This window comes from Sorex fumeus, unplaced genomic scaffold (genome assembly GCF_029834395.1).
Source record: "Sorex fumeus unplaced genomic scaffold, SorFum_2.1 ptg000010l, whole genome shotgun sequence".
In the NCBI taxonomy this organism is placed as follows: domain Eukaryota; kingdom Metazoa; phylum Chordata; class Mammalia; order Eulipotyphla; family Soricidae; genus Sorex; species Sorex fumeus.
The window spans coordinates 2,509,893-2,527,850 of record NW_026606067.1 but is presented as its reverse complement, the minus strand read 5'-3'; the positions used below and the strand labels follow the sequence as shown (position 1 = coordinate 2,527,850).

Here is a 17,958-nt window from a genome sequence, read left to right as displayed (position 1 = left end):
TATGCCTGACTAGGAACACCTGTAACGGTGATTGGATGCTGCCCCAAAAGCCTCCATCCATCTCAGAGAGCTCGGCAAGCTACCAAGAGTATCCCGCCCACACGGCAGAGCCTCACAAGCTACCCGTGGCCTACTCGATATGTCAAAAATAGTAACAATGAATGGTCTCATTCCCCTGACCCTGAAGGAGTCCCCAATATGTCACCGGGCTACACTTGCATGTAACAGGGACAAATGGAGATGTTACTGGGCCCACTCGAGTGAACTGAAGAACAACGGGGTGATAGTGATAGTGATTTAGCAGTTCATTTTCTGAAGTCATTTCTAATTTCTAAGAATTAAAAAGAGACATAACACAATATTGCTGTTACAAATGCAACAGTCTATTATTTTTAAAAATCACACATCATCTATTTCACGTGCCTGGCTCACTTCGACCTGAACAGTAATGATAGATGAACATTTTCACTGACAATGCCCAATAAAAATGATTGAAAGTGGCCTAATGGATCACTTCTGAGATTGACTTTTCTCATGTTTCCTAATGATGTCCATAAGATTAGCCCCGGTGACTGTCTGTTTGTCCTTCTGCTGCTCCTTCCTCTTCTGGTCATGGAGGTATGGAGAATTCACCAGCTGTGGGGGAAGCAGGGATCCTGTGGGTGTCACTCTCTTTGCAATGTCCCAGAAGAGCCTTTTTGAATTGTTATTGATGAAAGTGATGGCAGTTCCATTTTGACCTAATCTTCCCACTCTTCCAACCTGAAGTGAAAGCAAAGGACATTTGAAAAATATTAACATAAACTCTTAATATCTTCTGAGAGAAAATGAAGGTTGGGTGTTGGCAGTGAGAGAGTGAGCGAGCACGTGAGCAAGCTGGAGAGAGAGTACAGGGGTTAAGACGCTTGCCTTGCACCCTGCTGACCCCAGATCAGTCCCTGGTACCACATATGGACCCCAGAGTACCACCAAGAATGCTGCACTCAGGTACAGGGCCAGGAGTAACAGGAGCAGCCCTGAGTAGCACTGGGTGTGCCCCCCCGCACCAGGGTAAAAGAAGGACTTATTTTTCATTTTATATCTCTTGCCATTTGCATTGTAATCGGGGTATGAATCCTTCATTATTGCACCAGACAGAAATACACCCCAATACAGAACTAGATAGGCAGCAGGATCTGGGGCCATTCTATCCACAAGGCCATGCTGTATGCAAGCCTTGTACACCATGAGGAACTGAGTGCCTTGGTCACCCAGGCAACAGCCAGCAGAGGCTCAGTTCCTATCCCGAGCACTCACATCAACCTGAGCAGCAAAGGGGCGTCTTCAGTATTTCAGGATCTTAGAAAGTGATCGCTCTCAGGCTATGAAAAGAGAAATCTGAACACAAGGCAGTTGTAACACTCCTGGAGAATACTCGGCTCTCCTGCTGCACAGGTGAGTGAAGTGGGGAGGCAGAGGCAGAGACAGAGGCAGAGACAGAGACACAGAGACACAGAGACAGAGACCAAGACACAGACAAGCAGACAGAGAGATGAAGAGAGCGGGGGAGAGGCTGCAGTGCTTGCTAAGTTTAAGTGAGAATGAAAGCAATAATGCATGGAAGGCACTAGAAGCTTAACGGATGCAGTGTGCAGGTGGTTCTACCAACAGAGAGAAAGGCTCTCCTTGAAGAGGCTGTAAGCGATGCCAGAGAAGGCAGCCAGGCAGTGGCAGGGAGATAACAGAGCGGAGAGGAGAGAGAGCTCCAGTTCTCTGCTAGAAAGACGAACTACTGTTCTCTCCGGCAGCAAAGGAAAGGAGCAAAACCTGACACGGGGAAAGACTAGAACAATTACGGACGGGAAAAGGAGATGAAGACAAGATTCCTGAAAAACAAATCCTTGAGCGGATAGAGTTTATTTGGGCCCGCTCTATCAACTTAAAACAATCTTTGAAAACAAAGTCCCCTTCTTCCCCCTGAAAATAAAAGGCACTTATTTAAAGTGTTCATTGAAGAGGTACAAAGGAAATAAAAGGAAACCAAAACAAACTGCTTCACACAGCTTTAAAACCAACATTTTAGGTTATTGCTCCCAGTCCTCTTAAATACATTTTAGGTGCACGTATAGTTGTTTTTGGATTTTCTCAGAGGGACCACCTCTACTGGTACTCAGGGACACGTCAGTGATGTTGCACGTGTGCCAGTGCCTTACACATGCCAGGCATGTGCTCTGACCATTCGAGTGATCCTCCCAGCTTCATACCTATATGAAAATTTTGTTGATATTATTGTAAAAATTACATTATTATACTTGTGGATGCCACACACAGCGGTGCACAGGGTTACACCCAGCTCACTGCTCAGGGTTCAACCCTGGTAGTGCTTAGGGAATTGTGTGGAGACTGAACCCACAGCCTCCTACATGCAACACATGCCCTGTGGCCCACTGAGCTAGCTTCCTGCCCCAAGGAAACCTTTTTTCACTTTTGTGCTATAAGCAAAGGTACATGGGGAAGAGGGCTCACTCCCAGCCATGTCTAAGAGACCACGTGGTGTGGGAATGGAAGAATTGAAGCTTCCCACAGGCACTCCTAACAGGTACTGAGCCCACCTCCACCCCTACAATTAGATTTTAAAAGCAAAAATAGAGGGCTGGAGGTGCCAAAGCAATAGTACAGTGGGTAGGGAACTTGTCTTGAATACTGACCTAGGTCTGATCCTGAGAATACACACACACACACACACACACACACACACACACACACACACACACACACAGACACACACACACTCTGTTTAGAAAGAAAGAGAGTACTGGAAAAAGAGTATAGCAGATAGGGTACCTGCCTTGCACACAACTGATCTGGGTTCAATCCCTAGCATTCTATATGGTCCCTTGATCATGGCCAGGTATAATCCCTGAATCCAGAGCCAAGAATAAGCCCTGAGCATTGCCAGGTATGACCCCTCTCTCACAAAGCAAAAATATATCAAGTTTGATGTTCACTGCGAAGCTTCAGTTTTCCTGTAAAATGCGGCAGCACCCCTCTTTACCTGGTGCACATACTCATCCATGCTGGAAGGCATGTCGAAGTTGACAACCAGCCTGACGCTGATCAAGTCCAGGCCTCTCCCCAGCACTCCAGTGCTCACCACCACCTCGTAGTCTCCTTCCAGCAGTCCCTTTCCAAAAAAGGAACCAAAGCTGTCATTCAGAATTGACGTTGGCAATTTTCTACAATCTAAGGTGTTTTTTTTTTCTTCAGTATTATTGCTGTGGTATCTTTTCAATCAAGTAAATGTTTGTTGAGACATGTTTGTTGTTTCATTGTCTTCTGCCCACCCCCCCCCAACAGACACACACACACACACACACACACACACACACACACACCTCTCTTCCCCAGGCACCCTACTGCTCTGCCCAGGAATAGAGCTGATTTCAGAGGGGTGACTTCCAAATTGGTGATCTATTTAGTACTAAACAGAGCCCAGTGGAGGCTTGCTGCTCTTCAAATACAGGAGCATAAGCAAGAGGAACAATCACAGTCAGGGCCCGTGCCTGAACTCTGAGGGTCAAATAGGCTCTGGGGAAAGGCTTTCTCACAAACCCACCAGTAATATGGTGTCTTTTGAAAATGAGGCAAAATAGATTGACAGGAAGGAGGAGAGAACAGAAAGCAGCATGTCAAACCTCCAGGATACTTTTCCTTTCCATCTGTGACTTCTCAGAATGCATGGACGTGCTTTTTAGACCAGTGATTTTCTGCACGGCTTCACTTAGAAGGTCTGCTCCAAGTTTGCAGTCCACAAATACTAGCACGGGAGGCTTGAAAAGCTTCCTGTCCTAAAAAACATGCCTGTGAAATCACTCAGAGAACACTGCAGAACAGAACCTTTTCCTGGAAGCATCAGTACAAGCTGGTTATCAATAGGTTTATAATAGGGTTATAAACATTGCTCTAGAGGAGAAAAAAAGGAGTCTATTAAAATGAAGGATTTCCTTAAAATAGGAAATTGACTAACCTTCACTAACCTTCACATTTCTCCTTCACCTCACTGCACAAGAATAAAAAAAAGTTTAAATGCATTTTTTTGGTTTAGTTTGGATTTGGGACCACACCCAGCAATGCTCAGGGTTTACTGACTCCAGGATCATTTCTAGTAGGCTTAGAGGAATCTCTGGGGGCTGGGCATTGGATCCAGGTCAAGTGTGCAAGGCAAGCACCCTCCCCACTGTGCTATCTTTCTGTGCAGTTTTAAATGCCATTTTTGAATAAATATATGTTTGTTTAACTTAATGCTATAGTTTTAAGTAATCACGCTTGTACATACTATCCACTTCACAAGTTTCTGTTAAAGCTAGTTCTTTTTTTACTTTTTCTTTTTATTTTTTTCCCGCTGGAGCGATAGCACAGTGGTAGGGCGTTTGCCTTGCACGCAGCCAACATGGCCGACCCGAGTTCGATTCCTCCGCCCCTCTCGGAGAGCCCAGCAAGCTACCGAGAGTATCTCGCCCGCACGGCAGAGCCTGGCAAGCTCCCCGTGATGTATTCGATATGCCAGACACAGTAACAACAAAGTCTCCAATGGAGACGTTACTGGGCCCGTTCGAGCAAATTGACGAACAACGGGAGGGCCTTTACCTTTACCTTTTTTTTCCACAGTCAGTGCTGGGGATCAAACTCTATACAAGGCAAGTGCTACAGTACTAAGTCACATCCCCCTTCTTAAAGCTAGTTACTATTAAATAAAATTTATTTCAAAGATAGACTAACCAAGAACTTGTCTTCAATGCACAAATAAAACTAAACTCACAAGGCTAGAGAGACAACACAGCAGGTAGGGTGCTTGATCCACGTTTGATCCTCAGCATCCCATATGGTCCCCGATCCCTGCTGGGAGTAATTCCTGCGTGCTGATCCAGAAATAATCCCTGAGTGTTGAAGGATGTCGCCCCCAAACAAAAACAAAAACAAAACAAGCAAACAAACAAAATAACCCAAAAACTTAAGCTCACATATCCAACTCAGATGTTTTGAAACAACTAAATCTTATTTAGGACTGTAGCACTGTAGCATTGTCCTCCCGTTGTTCATCGATTTGCTCAAGTGGGCACCAGTAACATCTCACAACAAACTGTGAGACTTGTTGTTACTGTTTTTGGCATATCAAATACGCCATGGGTAGCTGCCAGGCTTTGCCGTGTGGGTGAGATAATCTCAGTAGCTTGCTGGGCTCTCCAAGAGGGGCAGAGGAATCGAACCCAGGTCGACCGCGTGCAAGGCAAACGCCCTACCTGCTGTGCTATCACTCTAGCCCTATTTAGGACTAATCTTGATAAATAAAAATCTCTCTATGAGAAAAAGGAAGCCAACCCAGTGTCTATGCAGCATGCTTTCATAAATAAATACTTTTCTGACCCTCAGGGAATTCTGAGGTAGGTAACACTAGTATCAAATAACTCTCAACTTCCCCCAAAAGCTGAGTCTAAGAATCATTTTCTTAAGTACTGTAAAATGAAAACCAATCCATAGAACAGGTAAACCACTCACATTTAAGATTTCAAATAACTTTTTCTTTTTGGCTGGCTCTTCCACCCACAAAACAATCTGACGCACGTTGGAACAAGGTAGGTTTTTTTCTCCCGTGATGATTCTCACAGGATTCTGCAGGAGTTGGCCTGCTAGTTGTTCGATGCTGGCTGGAATTGTAGCGGAAACCAGAATGGTTTGACAATCAGTAGGGACATTTTCCAAAATGTCAAGCACCTGCTGTTGAAAGCCCATCTTTAGCATGGTGTCGGCCTAAAACAAAACCATCGGAGAATCAGTTCTGCCTGACACTGACACTCAGAGCCACCCAAAGAAGGACTGATAGAATTAAATGCCTAAACATAAAAGAATATTCCACATAATTCAGAAAAGTCTACCACATCAAAGGACAGAGAAGCAACTGGGGAAAAAAAACATGTATTTAGATAGAGAAACTATATGAGAATGATGATGACACGCGGCTTTTCATTATGGCATTATATATAGTGACAAAATTCTTCAATACAGCTCATCCGTAAATAGGGGGCCTAAGAAATAAATTATGAGAAATACTCAAAAGGCCCTTAGTTATATGATAATAAATCTCTGGTAGGAGGTTAAGCTCAGGATACAGATGTTCATAGGAGAACATGATACCATTTGTAACCACATTCAAGAAATGTAACATCTAGGGCCAGGGAAATAGTTCAAGGGGCTGGAGCATTTATATGCAGGGGCACTGAGTTCAATCCTCAGCACCACAATCCTCCCCACCTACCCCAGCACTTGTGTGCCCTGATTATAAAGTACCGCACCTACCCCAGCATTCTGGAGGGGCCCCCAACATGAGAAATATGATTGCTATTCTGAGAAAGCTTTCAAGCCTTCAAGTTGAGGTGGGATGTGGGGACAGTTTCATTTTTCAACATATCCAAAGTTTGATTTTATTTTTTTTTCACTGTAGACTTGTTGTCTATACTATGATATTAAGATATTAAATGTAAAATTTGAATCTTTGCAGGGGATTTAGGGAGAGTTGTGCAGGGATGTGGTTCAGGGGTCAAGCCCATGCCTGAGACCTGGGTTTAATCCCTGGTACTACTGTATCACTGTTATCCCATTGTTCGTTAATTTAGTCGCGTGGGCGCCAGTAATGTCTCCATTCATCCCAGCCCTGAGATTTTTAGCATTCTCTCCTTACTCGTCCTTCCCAATGCAGCCATATTGGAGGCTCTCTCAGGGGAATGACTCATTATTGTTACTGTTTTTGGCATATCGAATATGCCATGGGGAGCTTGCCAGGCTCTGCCTAGTAAAGTAAAGGCCCTCCCGTTGATCGTCAATTTGCTCGAGCGGGCCCAGTAACGTCTCCATTGGAGATTTTGTTGTTACGGTGTCTGGCATATCGAATACGTCACGGGGAGCTTGCCAGGCCCTGCCGTGCGGGCGAGATACTCTCGGTAGCTTGCCGGGCTCTCCGAGAGGGGCGGAGGAATCGAACTCACTACAAATAAATAAATAAATAAAACAGACTATTAGTCTTTCCCTTCTGTGTGGAGGCCAGCATCACTGGATCTTGATGGAGAACTAAAGCTTTTCTTGGTGAACAGGAGGTCTTCATTCTGTGCTGCCTAGAGCACTCCCTCCTGAGTCCTGGGGGATTCCAGGCTCCGGAGCCTTCCTCCTCTGCCGGCTCTCCGCTCCCCTCTGGCCTCTCAGACCCTCAGAACACACCCTGGTTTTTTTGATTTTGGGACCACGCCAGGGTTACTCCTGCAAGGGCTCCAGGGGCGCTATGCAGTGCTGGGCACTGAACAAGGGCCTGGTACCCCGCTCTATCTCTCCGGCCTTTACTTGTTGGTTTCCTGACCCCTCCTCAACTGTCTAACCATCCTCTTAGCCCAGTTTCTCCCGGCTTCTAACAAGCATTTCGAAAGCCACAAGTGACTGCCCCTGCACCCCTCAGTCACATGAACGCTACATTTCTAAGACCAAACCCAAGCCCAAATATGCTGGGGCCCCACCCAGCCTGTGGTCCTCCAGGAGCCCCTCAGCAGCCTCTGGGCGCCCTCCTCCCAAGGCTCATTTGTTCTCAGCGGCGACCTGTCTCCTCAGACGGTCTCCTCCCATCTCTGGCCCTGGTCTGGAGTGCTGGTTCTTCCTTTTTCTCCTTTCATTTCTCCTGCACGGAGCAGCAGAATAAACCACCACTTTCAAACAGGTCACACCCCAACCCCATCATTTAAGGGGGCCTATAAGTCTCCCACATCAAACCCGGATGCCGCTGCCTCCCTGGCCCAGGCCCCCTATAATCTGACCCCACCCCGACGACACAACCCGCCGGCCCCTCTTAGGGGGCTGGACTGCAGCTGGCCAGGGTGGCCACAGGCTCTGACCCTGCTGGCATGGTCTCAGTACCTGGAGCATGTGACAGTGCTTCCCCACTGTCTAGATACCCTCCCTGTAGGCCCAGGTCCATGCCTGTTACCTGCAGCAAGCCTTCTCCCACGGGCCACTCACATATCCTCCCCTGACCCCACGCTCCAGCTCAGCCCTGCTAAGGACTCGCAGTCTCTAACAGGCACTAGCCAGGATTCTGAGGACAAAGCCAGGCCTTTTCCTTGTCTGTGGACAGTGTTAGAGGGAAACAGACCCCTCGTTTACACACTGGCGATATCTGAGTGGCTCCAGCAGAAATGCCACGGGGATTTGGGCAGGGAGCTGAGCAAGGCTCTGCTCGGAGTGCAAGCTCGGAATGTTTGCGGAGTGGATTCTGGTGCTGGACCCGAACCAGGAGCTTCCACACCAAGGGGTCCAGGGAAACCCCATCCACCAGAGACAATGAAAACATGCTGCCAGGAGAAGCCAGAGTGAGAGGAAGCAAGCGGGGATGCCCTCATGAGGACCCTTTCTCAGGGAGCCTGAGTAGGAACTTGGACTAGAGCTTTTCTGCAGAGGGAGGCTGGCTGCACCTGCAAGCAGGCGGCAAGTCTGATGCTAATCAGGGGCGAGGAATTAGTTCTACCATAAAAGGCCATGGAGAAAAACCCTGACTTCAGGGCACTTCCTAAAGGAACGGTGACTCTTCTCTTATGTTCATATGAGGATTGACAGTCACAGAGACATTGTCACAGCCATGCTTCATCCTAACTTGTCCAGGCAGGGTCCCACAAGTTTGTGAATTCGAGGGGTTCTCATGAGACCCTTGGGGATCCTACTACTGCTGGGGGCAGGGGCCAGAGCAGCTGGGGTGCCTTGGGTAATCAGCACCAAGCTCCCCTACATTCCTTACCCCTGCTGGACCCCTGGGCACCCGCCTCGGTGGAAGGCAGGCATACGTGGTAGGGACAGCAGTGCCCAGTCTGGGCTGTGTCACCACTGGGTGCTCGATCACTGTTCAAGGGATGTTCTGGCATCAATGTTAACTAACAGGTTCATGTCACTTCCCGAGGCCAGCCCGAAGCACAAGGCTTATCCACTCTGCAGCGCAGCAAGGCAATGCCCAAAGATCACTTGTTCAATGCCCACAACACAAAACATCAGTTTTCCTCCTGGCAACTTTCACAATTCCTACTAATAAGCATTCGCCACCAGTCCTCTATTTTTGTCAGCTGGTAAGAGCAAGGACCTCTTATTTAGAAAACAAACAAACAAATGTAGTACCTGCTGAATCCGGGTTTTGGTCACTAGGAAAAGAGTCGGGCTTTAAATTTTGGTGCATTATACTTGAGTGTAGTAGCTGCAAGCAAGGAAGGAACCAGCTTCAGAGCCGCTATGTGAGTAAAAAGTCATCCTCAGGCCGGAGAGATGGCTCGGCAGGCTGCACGCATGCTCTGCACACAGGAGGTCCAGGTCTGATCCCGAGCACCGCATGGTCCCCTGAGCGTCAAGGAGCCACCGCTGAGCACAGCTGGAAGAAGCCCCTGAGCACCACTGGTTGTGGCCCCCAAATCACCTTCCCCCCAAAAATTTCCTAAGGGGCTAGAGAGAGAGCTCAATGCACTAAGTGTCGCAGTGTCGGCAGGAGAACTGGGTTCAAGTCCAGCACAGTCCCGTCTTCTGAGAGTTGTACCAGGAGTAGCCTTGAGCACTGCTGGGTGTGGCCCAAAACCAAAATAAAAAAGAGCAACCCCTGAATCCGTCCCCTTTGGGGAAAATGCACAATGACCTATGTCGTTACTGTCACGCACATCTTAGAAAGGATATACAATTATGTGAGCAACGCTTCTGAACGTCATACTTACTTCATCTATCACTACCATTCTGATATTGCCGAGCTGTACCGAGCTCTGCTTCGTGATGTCCAGGAGCCGCCCAGGCGTGGCGATGATAACCTGAGTAACAGAGAAGAAAGAAATAGAAGGATGAGACTGAGGGGCCCAGGAGAGTCCGCCATAGAGTGTCTGCCAGCGAGCTCACAGTGGCCCTGCCGTGGGGGTCCCCAGTCCCCACAGCTGTGTTAATTTCTGCGGCATCACGGCCAAGTGTGAAGACCCCAGTCACTACAACACACAGAGAAGGGGAGGAGAAAACAGAAAAACAAAACAAAACAGAACAAAACAGTAACAGAAGATGAGGGGCCGGAGAGACATTACAGGTAAGATGCTTGCCTTACATGTGGCTCAATCTCCGGCATCCCACCTGGGTCCCCCGCAGCCCCGCCAGGAGTAATTCCTGAATGCACACTGAGTGCAGAGCCAAGAGTTAGCCCTGAGCATCACTGGGTATGCCTCCCACACCCCCCAAAGAAGAAAATGAAAGCTTCGTGCATTAAAATAAAATTGGGATAAAAAGTTTAGATACTATTCACATTCATTCTATATACATTTATGTGGGGGATTGAAGGGGGCTTCCGAGCAGCGTTCAGTCTCAGTGGCTCGCAACCTATGATGCCAGAGGACCAATGCCGGGCATAAGGAGACAATGCTGCTCAGGCTGCAGTGCTGGGCATTACCCAGGCTGCCCTGGCGGTGCTCAGGAGTCACCAGGGAATTGTGTGGTGTTGGGGTGTTGGAGATCGAACCAGGGTCAGCCACAAGCAAGACATGCCCCATGACCCCTGTATTATCTCTTTGGCCCTTCACGCCATACTTCTGAGTGGCCGATTTGTGCCAGATACTGTTAGGCACTTGGTATTCTCTGCCCTCATGAAGCTCATACTAGAAGACAGAAACAGAACAGAGGAATGTCAGGAAGTGGAGGGATGGGTCCAGGAGCAGGGAAGACAGCGAGGGGAAGAGGCCATGTGAGGCTGGGGCAGTCACTAAAGCTGGGAAAGGTCTGGGGGTGGGGGCACAGAAGTCCCCAAGGCAGGAACTCCCCCTAAGAGGGGCCCTGCACCTGGCGTGACCAAGAGGCAGCACTATATACAAGTGTGATCTCCTTCCTGCTTGAGCCTGCTGCTGTATTTTCAAATTAAGATGTTTGCCATAAACGACTTCTATGCTTGCTCAAGGCTCTTAACAGTTTATAATATGCTCACTGAAGCAGTGGTTAAAGAAGGGGCTCTTTGGTTAAACAAACGTGGTAGGAATCTAATGTCTAATATAATAGCATGAGTCTCTGTTCTCCCATCCATAAAGTGGAAATAATAACGATTACGATGAGGGAGAAAATGAGACTGGGCGTGGCATCAAGTACAACCGAGTTACAAATGACCTATTACATTTAATTGCATTCCACTTTTCAAATAGACACCAACACAATGGTAAAACTGCTGAGAAGGGCACAATGTCAAGGACCTGTGTCTGCACGACTACAGAGCTCCACACACGACCTTCAGTGGAACCCATTTTAATTCCTTTAGAAGGACCATCACTTCCACCCATTTTCCACTCTGCTGATGGGGAAGCTAGACAAACACCTGTCGGATACCACTGGGTTGTCCTTGCTGCTCCCGCAGGGAGCTTAGGTTTACTGAGTTACTCTCACAACAGTGCTCCTGAGGCATAACCAACTCCATCAGGCACTAATAATTCTATTTTGCTTTTCTCTTTCCTTTATTTCCTTCGCATGGTTTATTTAGCAATGTCCTTTTTGCATAGACACAGGAAGACAGTTGATGCTATGCTTTTGTAGCATGGGAGTTAATTGACTTCAAATAATATTTACTACTGGGCATCCATCATATTTACGTGACTTAAGCCTCAGTTACCCTTACCTCCTATCACCCCCAAAAGGAGGGTCCCAACGAAGAGACTGGATGGACCCAGAGCAAGCTGTAAGCTACCATAGCAATGGAAAGGGACAACCTAAGTGCCATAAGAAGTATAATAAGAGCACGGTCATGGACAAACTCTGTCATGACCCCAAAAGAAGTAACTGAATAAGGACCCTGTTGGGTTTAGGAAAGACTAATCTGGTTTAAGGACTATAGTCTGGGATATATAGCAAGATGTCCCAAGGAAGAGCCAACCTTTAAGCTTAATATATCTCTTACTGTGTTCATACAGAATGACTAGAAATATTACAAAGAAGGAAGTTTACTATGATTGGTTAAATGGATTACTAGCTGAGGAAAGGCGAAAGCAATGCACCCTAAATGGAATCCCACCCTTGAGCGGATCTCCTAGTAATCTGGAGTGCTGAATCCTCAAATGAGATTGTGTCTTGAGTTAATCTCCTAGAACTTCCCCTGAAGGAGTGCCTTTACGTCTGTTTGTTGTCATGACAATGCTCAACCCCACCTATGTTACCCCCTTCAAGATTTCTATATAACTATGCTGCAAGGGGTAAGAGGGGTAGAGGACTTTGCGGTCTACAAGGAGACTAAAACGATGGAACTATGATGACTGGGGCGATGACCAAAACTACGACTATGACTGTGCTGTAAGGGAGAGATCAGACTACGCTGAGGAGGAGAGAGAAATAAACTGAAATAAACAAACAAGCCTGGGGCCCTATTTCTCCGTTTCCTGAACTACTGTACATCCGCAGCTGTGGGCCAGTCAGGGGAATGGTTCTCCACACCGAAGGTCCCGCACCCACAACTTTTTTGAAACTCACATAACACTCCCACTCCATTCTTTTAGTCTTCACCTTGAATTTTTATAAACATATTTTATCTAATGAAGTCTAACTGATGATCTAATCTTTTGCTTTAACAATCAAGAAAAGGGCCAGGGAGAAGGCTAAAAAGGATGGAGTTTGATCCCTGGACTGCCCCCAAGCACTGCTGGGGGGTGGGGGCCTCCAAAAGTCAATCAAGGAAAAATCCTTTCATATTAATCTTCCTATACTTTGAAACTACCAGTATTTGACTTCCTTATAATTGATAAGTTAACTTTGTGACATTGTATCCTCTTCAGATTACAAGCAAATGATCCAATGTAATTGTTGTGCCACACCTGTATAGACAGGAAGTGATTGAGGAAATTTAGTATCAATCACAGCTGGAGAGGACCTCAGTAGACTTCCCTAATACTCAAAAAATCCATCATCTCACTTCACAATTTTTTTCTGATAATCAGAATTCTTTTTCTTGGAGGGGGGGGCATGTTTATAGGCCACACATGGGCAATGCTCAGGGTTTACTGACTCCTGGCTCAGTGCTTGGGGATCTCTTCTGGCAGTTCTTGGGGAACCATAAACAGTTTGGGAGGTATTTAACCCCATCCCTGTTGTTCTTTATTATTAAGAGAATGTTTGCACCTCACGTGTTTCCTTTTCCCCCTTTAATCCCACATCTTCCTTTCTGAATCCTATCCTTTTCTGCCAAACACCTTAGTCCAGGAGTTGGTTTGCTGATATGTGAACACTTTTGAGTGCTGTTTAGCTGAAGGGTCTTTCTTTTGCTCTTGCTCTTGAAAGACGACTGTGCTGAGCAGACAGATGTTTCAGTCTGAGAGTCCCTGAGTGTGGCAGGTAGGGCCATGGCCTGGCCGAAGGACGGGCAACAACCGCTGGAAGGGGGAGGCCTCAGGAGGGCACTGAGGCCTGGTGAGAAAGGCAGAGGACAGAGGTGATAAGGGAAGACCATTTGCACACTGGGGAGCTGGTCAAATATCCAGCCACATAAAGGATAATGTGCCACAGGTTACCCCCACTGAATCACAAACATGGAAAATCCACCTTGATGTATTGTCAGAATCAACATAAACCAGGGGGTGGGGGGGGTCCGATGACAAGAGATGGAAAAAGGGGCCCACTGGGGAATTTTCTCTCTATGCATGGAGAGGGCCCAGATGCAATGGCAGCACCACAGCAAGCCCAACCTCGAGCCCAGATGCTGGTTGCTAATCATACTGCAACAAATGGTGTCAGAGTGCACTAGGGAAAGGCACAGTTCCAGGTCTAAGACAAGGCAAAAACAAGATAAGCCTGGCCCGTCATTCAAGGGTACTGGAGAAAGTATTCAAATTAAGATGGCAATATAAGAGAATTAAGTGAGCAAGTTCTATAGAGAATGTCCTTTTAGGGGGATGGAGAAGGGCCATACGCTCAGAGGTTACTCTTCGGTTCTGTGCTCAGGGGATCACTCCAGGCAGTGATCAGGGACCATATGCAGTGCTGGGAATCAAACCTGGGTTGGCGAAGGGCACGGCCTTCCCTGCTGTACTATGGTTCAGATTCCAGAATGTTATTTTCCGATGTATTACAAGTATTGATGCTAATTTCTTGATTCTATCATTATATAAATATGGGACATTGCTCGTAGGATAGTACTGCACTGCACTGCACTGCACTGTCCTCCGTTGTTCAATTTTGCTCAAGTGGGCACCAGTAACGTCTCTGTTGTGAGACTCACTGTTACTGTTTTTGGCATATCGAATACGCCACAGGGAACTTGCTAGGCTCTGCCATGTGGGCAGGATACTCTCGTTAGCTCGCCAGGCTCTCCAAGAGGAACAAAGAAATCAAACCTGGGTCAGTCACGTGCAAGGCAAACGCCCTACCCGCTGTGCTAGTCCATTCTTTTGAAAAGTCAACTTCCCAGTCATAAAAATCAAGCTTTGATCACACACCTCTACAGCAAGCAAATATGGTGAATAATGTGGTAATGCATGATAGAACAGTTAACAGTCTCTGGCACATGTTAATCACTCAGTAAGATGTGTTTCCTCCACTTCTACAGGAAACAAACATCAAAAGAGTCAGGCTTATTTGGCAAGAATTTAAAACCAACCAAAAGTCACATTCAATAGCTCCTCAAGAGAAGCAAACTCCTTGACTACTCACCATATGGTTGAGAGACACATGTTCTAAAGTGGGCGGGCTCTCACCTTCACGTGCTGTCGTAGGCGGTAGAGCTGTGGTGGTAGTGGCAAGCCCCCTACGAGAAGCACGGTCTTCATGCGGGGCAGGCCACGCATCAGCTCTTTGGCTTGTCTCTCGATCTGAATGGCTAACTCTCTCGTGGGAGTAAGAATGAGCGCGCAGGGAGTCTCGTTCTGCAAAAATGTGGGAAGGTACATGTAAAGCAACTAAGATGGCTCGTGTAGACAGGTACGAAGCCATGCGGTGACTCCAGGCTCCTTACCCTGGAGATTGTCCCCCTTCCTTCCCCTCCACCCAGCATGACCTCAGCCTGCTGGTCTAGAGCTTACTGTAGATCCTTTCTCCAAAACCACCATAAGTAACCCATTTCTTTTCTTCTTTTCTCCCTGATGCTTCAGTATCATGCTTCCACCCCACCCCCAAACCCCACTACCACCACCACTCACCACCAGTCACATCTTGTGGTGTTCAGGACTTACTCCTGGAACTGCTCAGGGACTGTAAGAAATGCTGAGGTTGAACCAGGTTTGGGGCTAGAGAGACAGTACAGCAGGCAGGGCGCTTGTCTTACACATGGTTTGCTGGGTTCGACCCTCTGCACCCCAAATGATCCCCCGAGCCCTGCCAGGAGTAAGCCCTGAGAATAGCTGGGTGTGAACCACCAACTAAAATAATAATAGTTGTAATAATCCTAGTAAAGCTCTAAACAGGTTGCAGCTTTAACATGGCTCAGGATGAAATGAGACACCCACCTCACTTCTTCCTGAGAATACATGTCAAGTCCTACTTACTTCAAATAAAGCACGGGTGATAACAGGAAGAAGGAAAGCAGCTGTCTTTCCCGAGCCGGTATCAGCGCTGGCCAGAAGGTCCCTTCCCTGGAGCCCCACAGGAATCATCTGCATTTGGATGGGGGTTGGCACCTCATAGCCGGATTCCTTCAAGTTGTGATTTAAGGCCTCGGGGAAGCCACAGTGCTCAAAGTCAATGATGGGCCTCCTCACGTCTTCTCCCTGCACTGCAATTCCTAGCTGCTGTTTAAGATTTTCAACCTGGTCCTCCTGCAGGCTGGAAATAAAGGGGTGCTCTCTGTAGACATAAACAGCCTCAAGCGGGGGCACTGGCTCTGAATCAACTTCCTGGGGATGGCCGAGTTTCCATTTCTCTTTCGTCTCCTTCACTTGCAGCAGGTGCTTTGCTTTACACTCCAAGCTACACACATCCTCATCGGTCTGGTCACAGATATATTCTCCATAGCGGCCACAGACTACACACACAGGCTCCCCGGGTTCAGCCCAGCGCTGTGTTTTGGAAAAGGACTTCACAGGCTCTTCAGCCAGCTGGCTGTCTTTCATCCCCGGCGCAGGATCTACCCCACTCACATCTGTCAACTGGCCCGCTGTCCTGGGCAAGGGACAAGGTGTGGGGCTGGACCTTCCTGGGGATGCAGTTGCTTCTGTAACTAAAGGGTCAGTGGCATCACTGCCCCCTGAGTTCCTTAGGAGGTCTTCTGCCTCGGATTTAATTTTCTTAGACGCACACATTTTGCTGTCCTCATTAGCATTCCTCTTGATTTTAAGGGATCTTGGAACAAACATTCTTCTATTTCTATTAAGGAAATTGTATAACAAAATAAACTTTACCCTCAATAAAGTACCCATATAAGGCAAGAAACCCGGTCATCCTCCTGTTCCTTTATCTTTGCCTCAAAGGAACAAAGAAGATAGGCTAATCTTTGTTTTATTTTCATTTGGTTTGGGGGCCACAACCGGTGGCACTCAGGGACTACTACTGGATCTGAACTCAGGAATTACTTCTGGCAAACTTAGGGGACCATATGAAATGCTGGAGATCGAACTTGGGTTGGCCGTATGCAAGACAAGCACCCTAACCACTGCATATGCCCGACATGCTAAGCCTTGGGTGGTACCTACAAATACACACACATACACATACACACACACACACCCCACACACATACATATCCCACACAGACCTATTATTTTACTAAACATTTGCATCTTAAAATGCCACATTATCAAAATTTGGAGCAAATTCTATTACATTTTCACAAAATAGGGAACCTAGTTCATAACTGGAATCTTTATGGTCAAAACTACATTGAGGAAATTGCTGTTTGCTGTTTATAAGTAACATAGAAATTACTATGTTCCCAGTACAGCTCTTACTGCTTCACAGGTTCACCTCATCTTCACAAGCTTCGAAAGTAGGTTAGTTCTGGAAGGAGATATGATACAGTGGGTAGAGCACTTGCCTTGCATGAGACCAACCTGCGTTTGATCCGTGACACCCCACATGGTCCCCAGAGCCTGCCAGGAGTGATCCCTGGGCGCAGAGCCAGGAGTAAGTCCTTAACATAGCCGGGTGTGGCCCCAAAACCAAAAATAAGTAAGGTTAGTTTCACACGCTCCTCCCTATCCAGATATGCATATATATCTCATAGTATGTAAGAAAGACTCATTTTCACACTTGGAAACTCAACCACCTACAGGGCTATTTGTCCGAACTCACACAATTCCTCAACCACAGTCACAACTATTTACACCAAAAATATGTTCTTGCAAAATGGCAGGGGGCGGGAAATACGATTCTGAAGCTAATCTGGGGAGTCTCAAAGACACCTTTTTTTCTTTAAAAAAAAAAAAGCGCAGGATAAATTGCCCCCTTCCGTTTTTCCATAAAAACCCCCGCAGAAGTGCAAGCCGAGGGCATGGAAGGCCCATCCCGGCAGCCGGAAGGCCTCGGGCCCGCTGGGGCTGCGGCGGGCGGCGCCGCGGAAGCTGGAAGAGCGCGGAAACTCCAAGTCCTCAAAAGGCAAAGGCGAAACCCAACCGGCTGGGCAGGGCCTCCCCTTCCCGCCAACGCCCCCCACCGCCCGCCCCGCGCCCCCGCGCCCCCGCGCGCGCTCACCCCGCCCGGCGGCGCCACACCCCGGAGCGCGAGAACGTCACGGCGTTGCTAGGAGACGGGAGGGCGGGGCGCGGGTTCCGGAAGGAGGCCGGGTGGGCCGCCGGCCAGGGAGCAGGGGCCACTGCTTGGCCACGGAGCCGGTCGCGCGCGGCCTAGGCCCGGGGCCCGGGAGGCCGGAGCTGCCCGCGTCTGCAGCACGCTCACCCGCGCGGGTCGGGGAACCTGCGACCGCACCGCACGGGGTCGGGGCCCCGCGAGGCGTTGGGCCGAACTTCCCGACCGCTGGTACGACCGAGT

At 48.0% G+C, this 17,958-nt stretch overlaps 1 protein-coding gene across 1 annotated transcript; it reads right to left on the bottom strand.

Annotated features, from left to right (window-relative positions):
• Positions 1 to 301: 301 nt before the first annotated feature.
• Positions 302 to 17,748, bottom strand: DDX59 (DEAD-box helicase 59). The gene is made up of 8 exons (XM_056110622.1): positions 17,662 to 17,748; positions 15,522 to 16,338; positions 14,736 to 14,903; positions 9,759 to 9,848; positions 5,536 to 5,787; positions 3,675 to 3,827; positions 3,035 to 3,163; positions 302 to 762 (listed from the first exon to the last, which is right to left on the bottom strand). The coding sequence occupies exons 2-8, from the start codon at positions 16,326 to 16,328 to the stop codon at positions 511 to 513; spliced, it is 1,851 nt and encodes a 616-aa protein (XP_055966597.1). The 5' UTR covers positions 16,329 to 16,338; positions 17,662 to 17,748; the 3' UTR covers positions 302 to 510.
• Positions 17,749 to 17,958: the final 210 nt, after the last annotated feature.

Excerpts from the sequence above, each read along its gene's own strand:
- DDX59 (XM_056110622.1), bottom strand. The coding sequence starts at position 16,328 with ATGTTTGTTCCAAGATCCCTTAAAATCAAGAGGAATGCTAATGAGGAC. Across the intron at positions 5,788-9,758 it reads GAATGGTAGTGATAGATGAA|GCCGACACCATGCTAAAGAT; the intron begins GTAAGTATGACG and ends GTTTTGTTTTAG. Across the intron at positions 763-3,034 it reads TGGATGAGTATGTGCACCAG|GTTGGAAGAGTGGGAAGATT; the intron begins GTAAAGAGGGGT and ends CTTTCACTTCAG.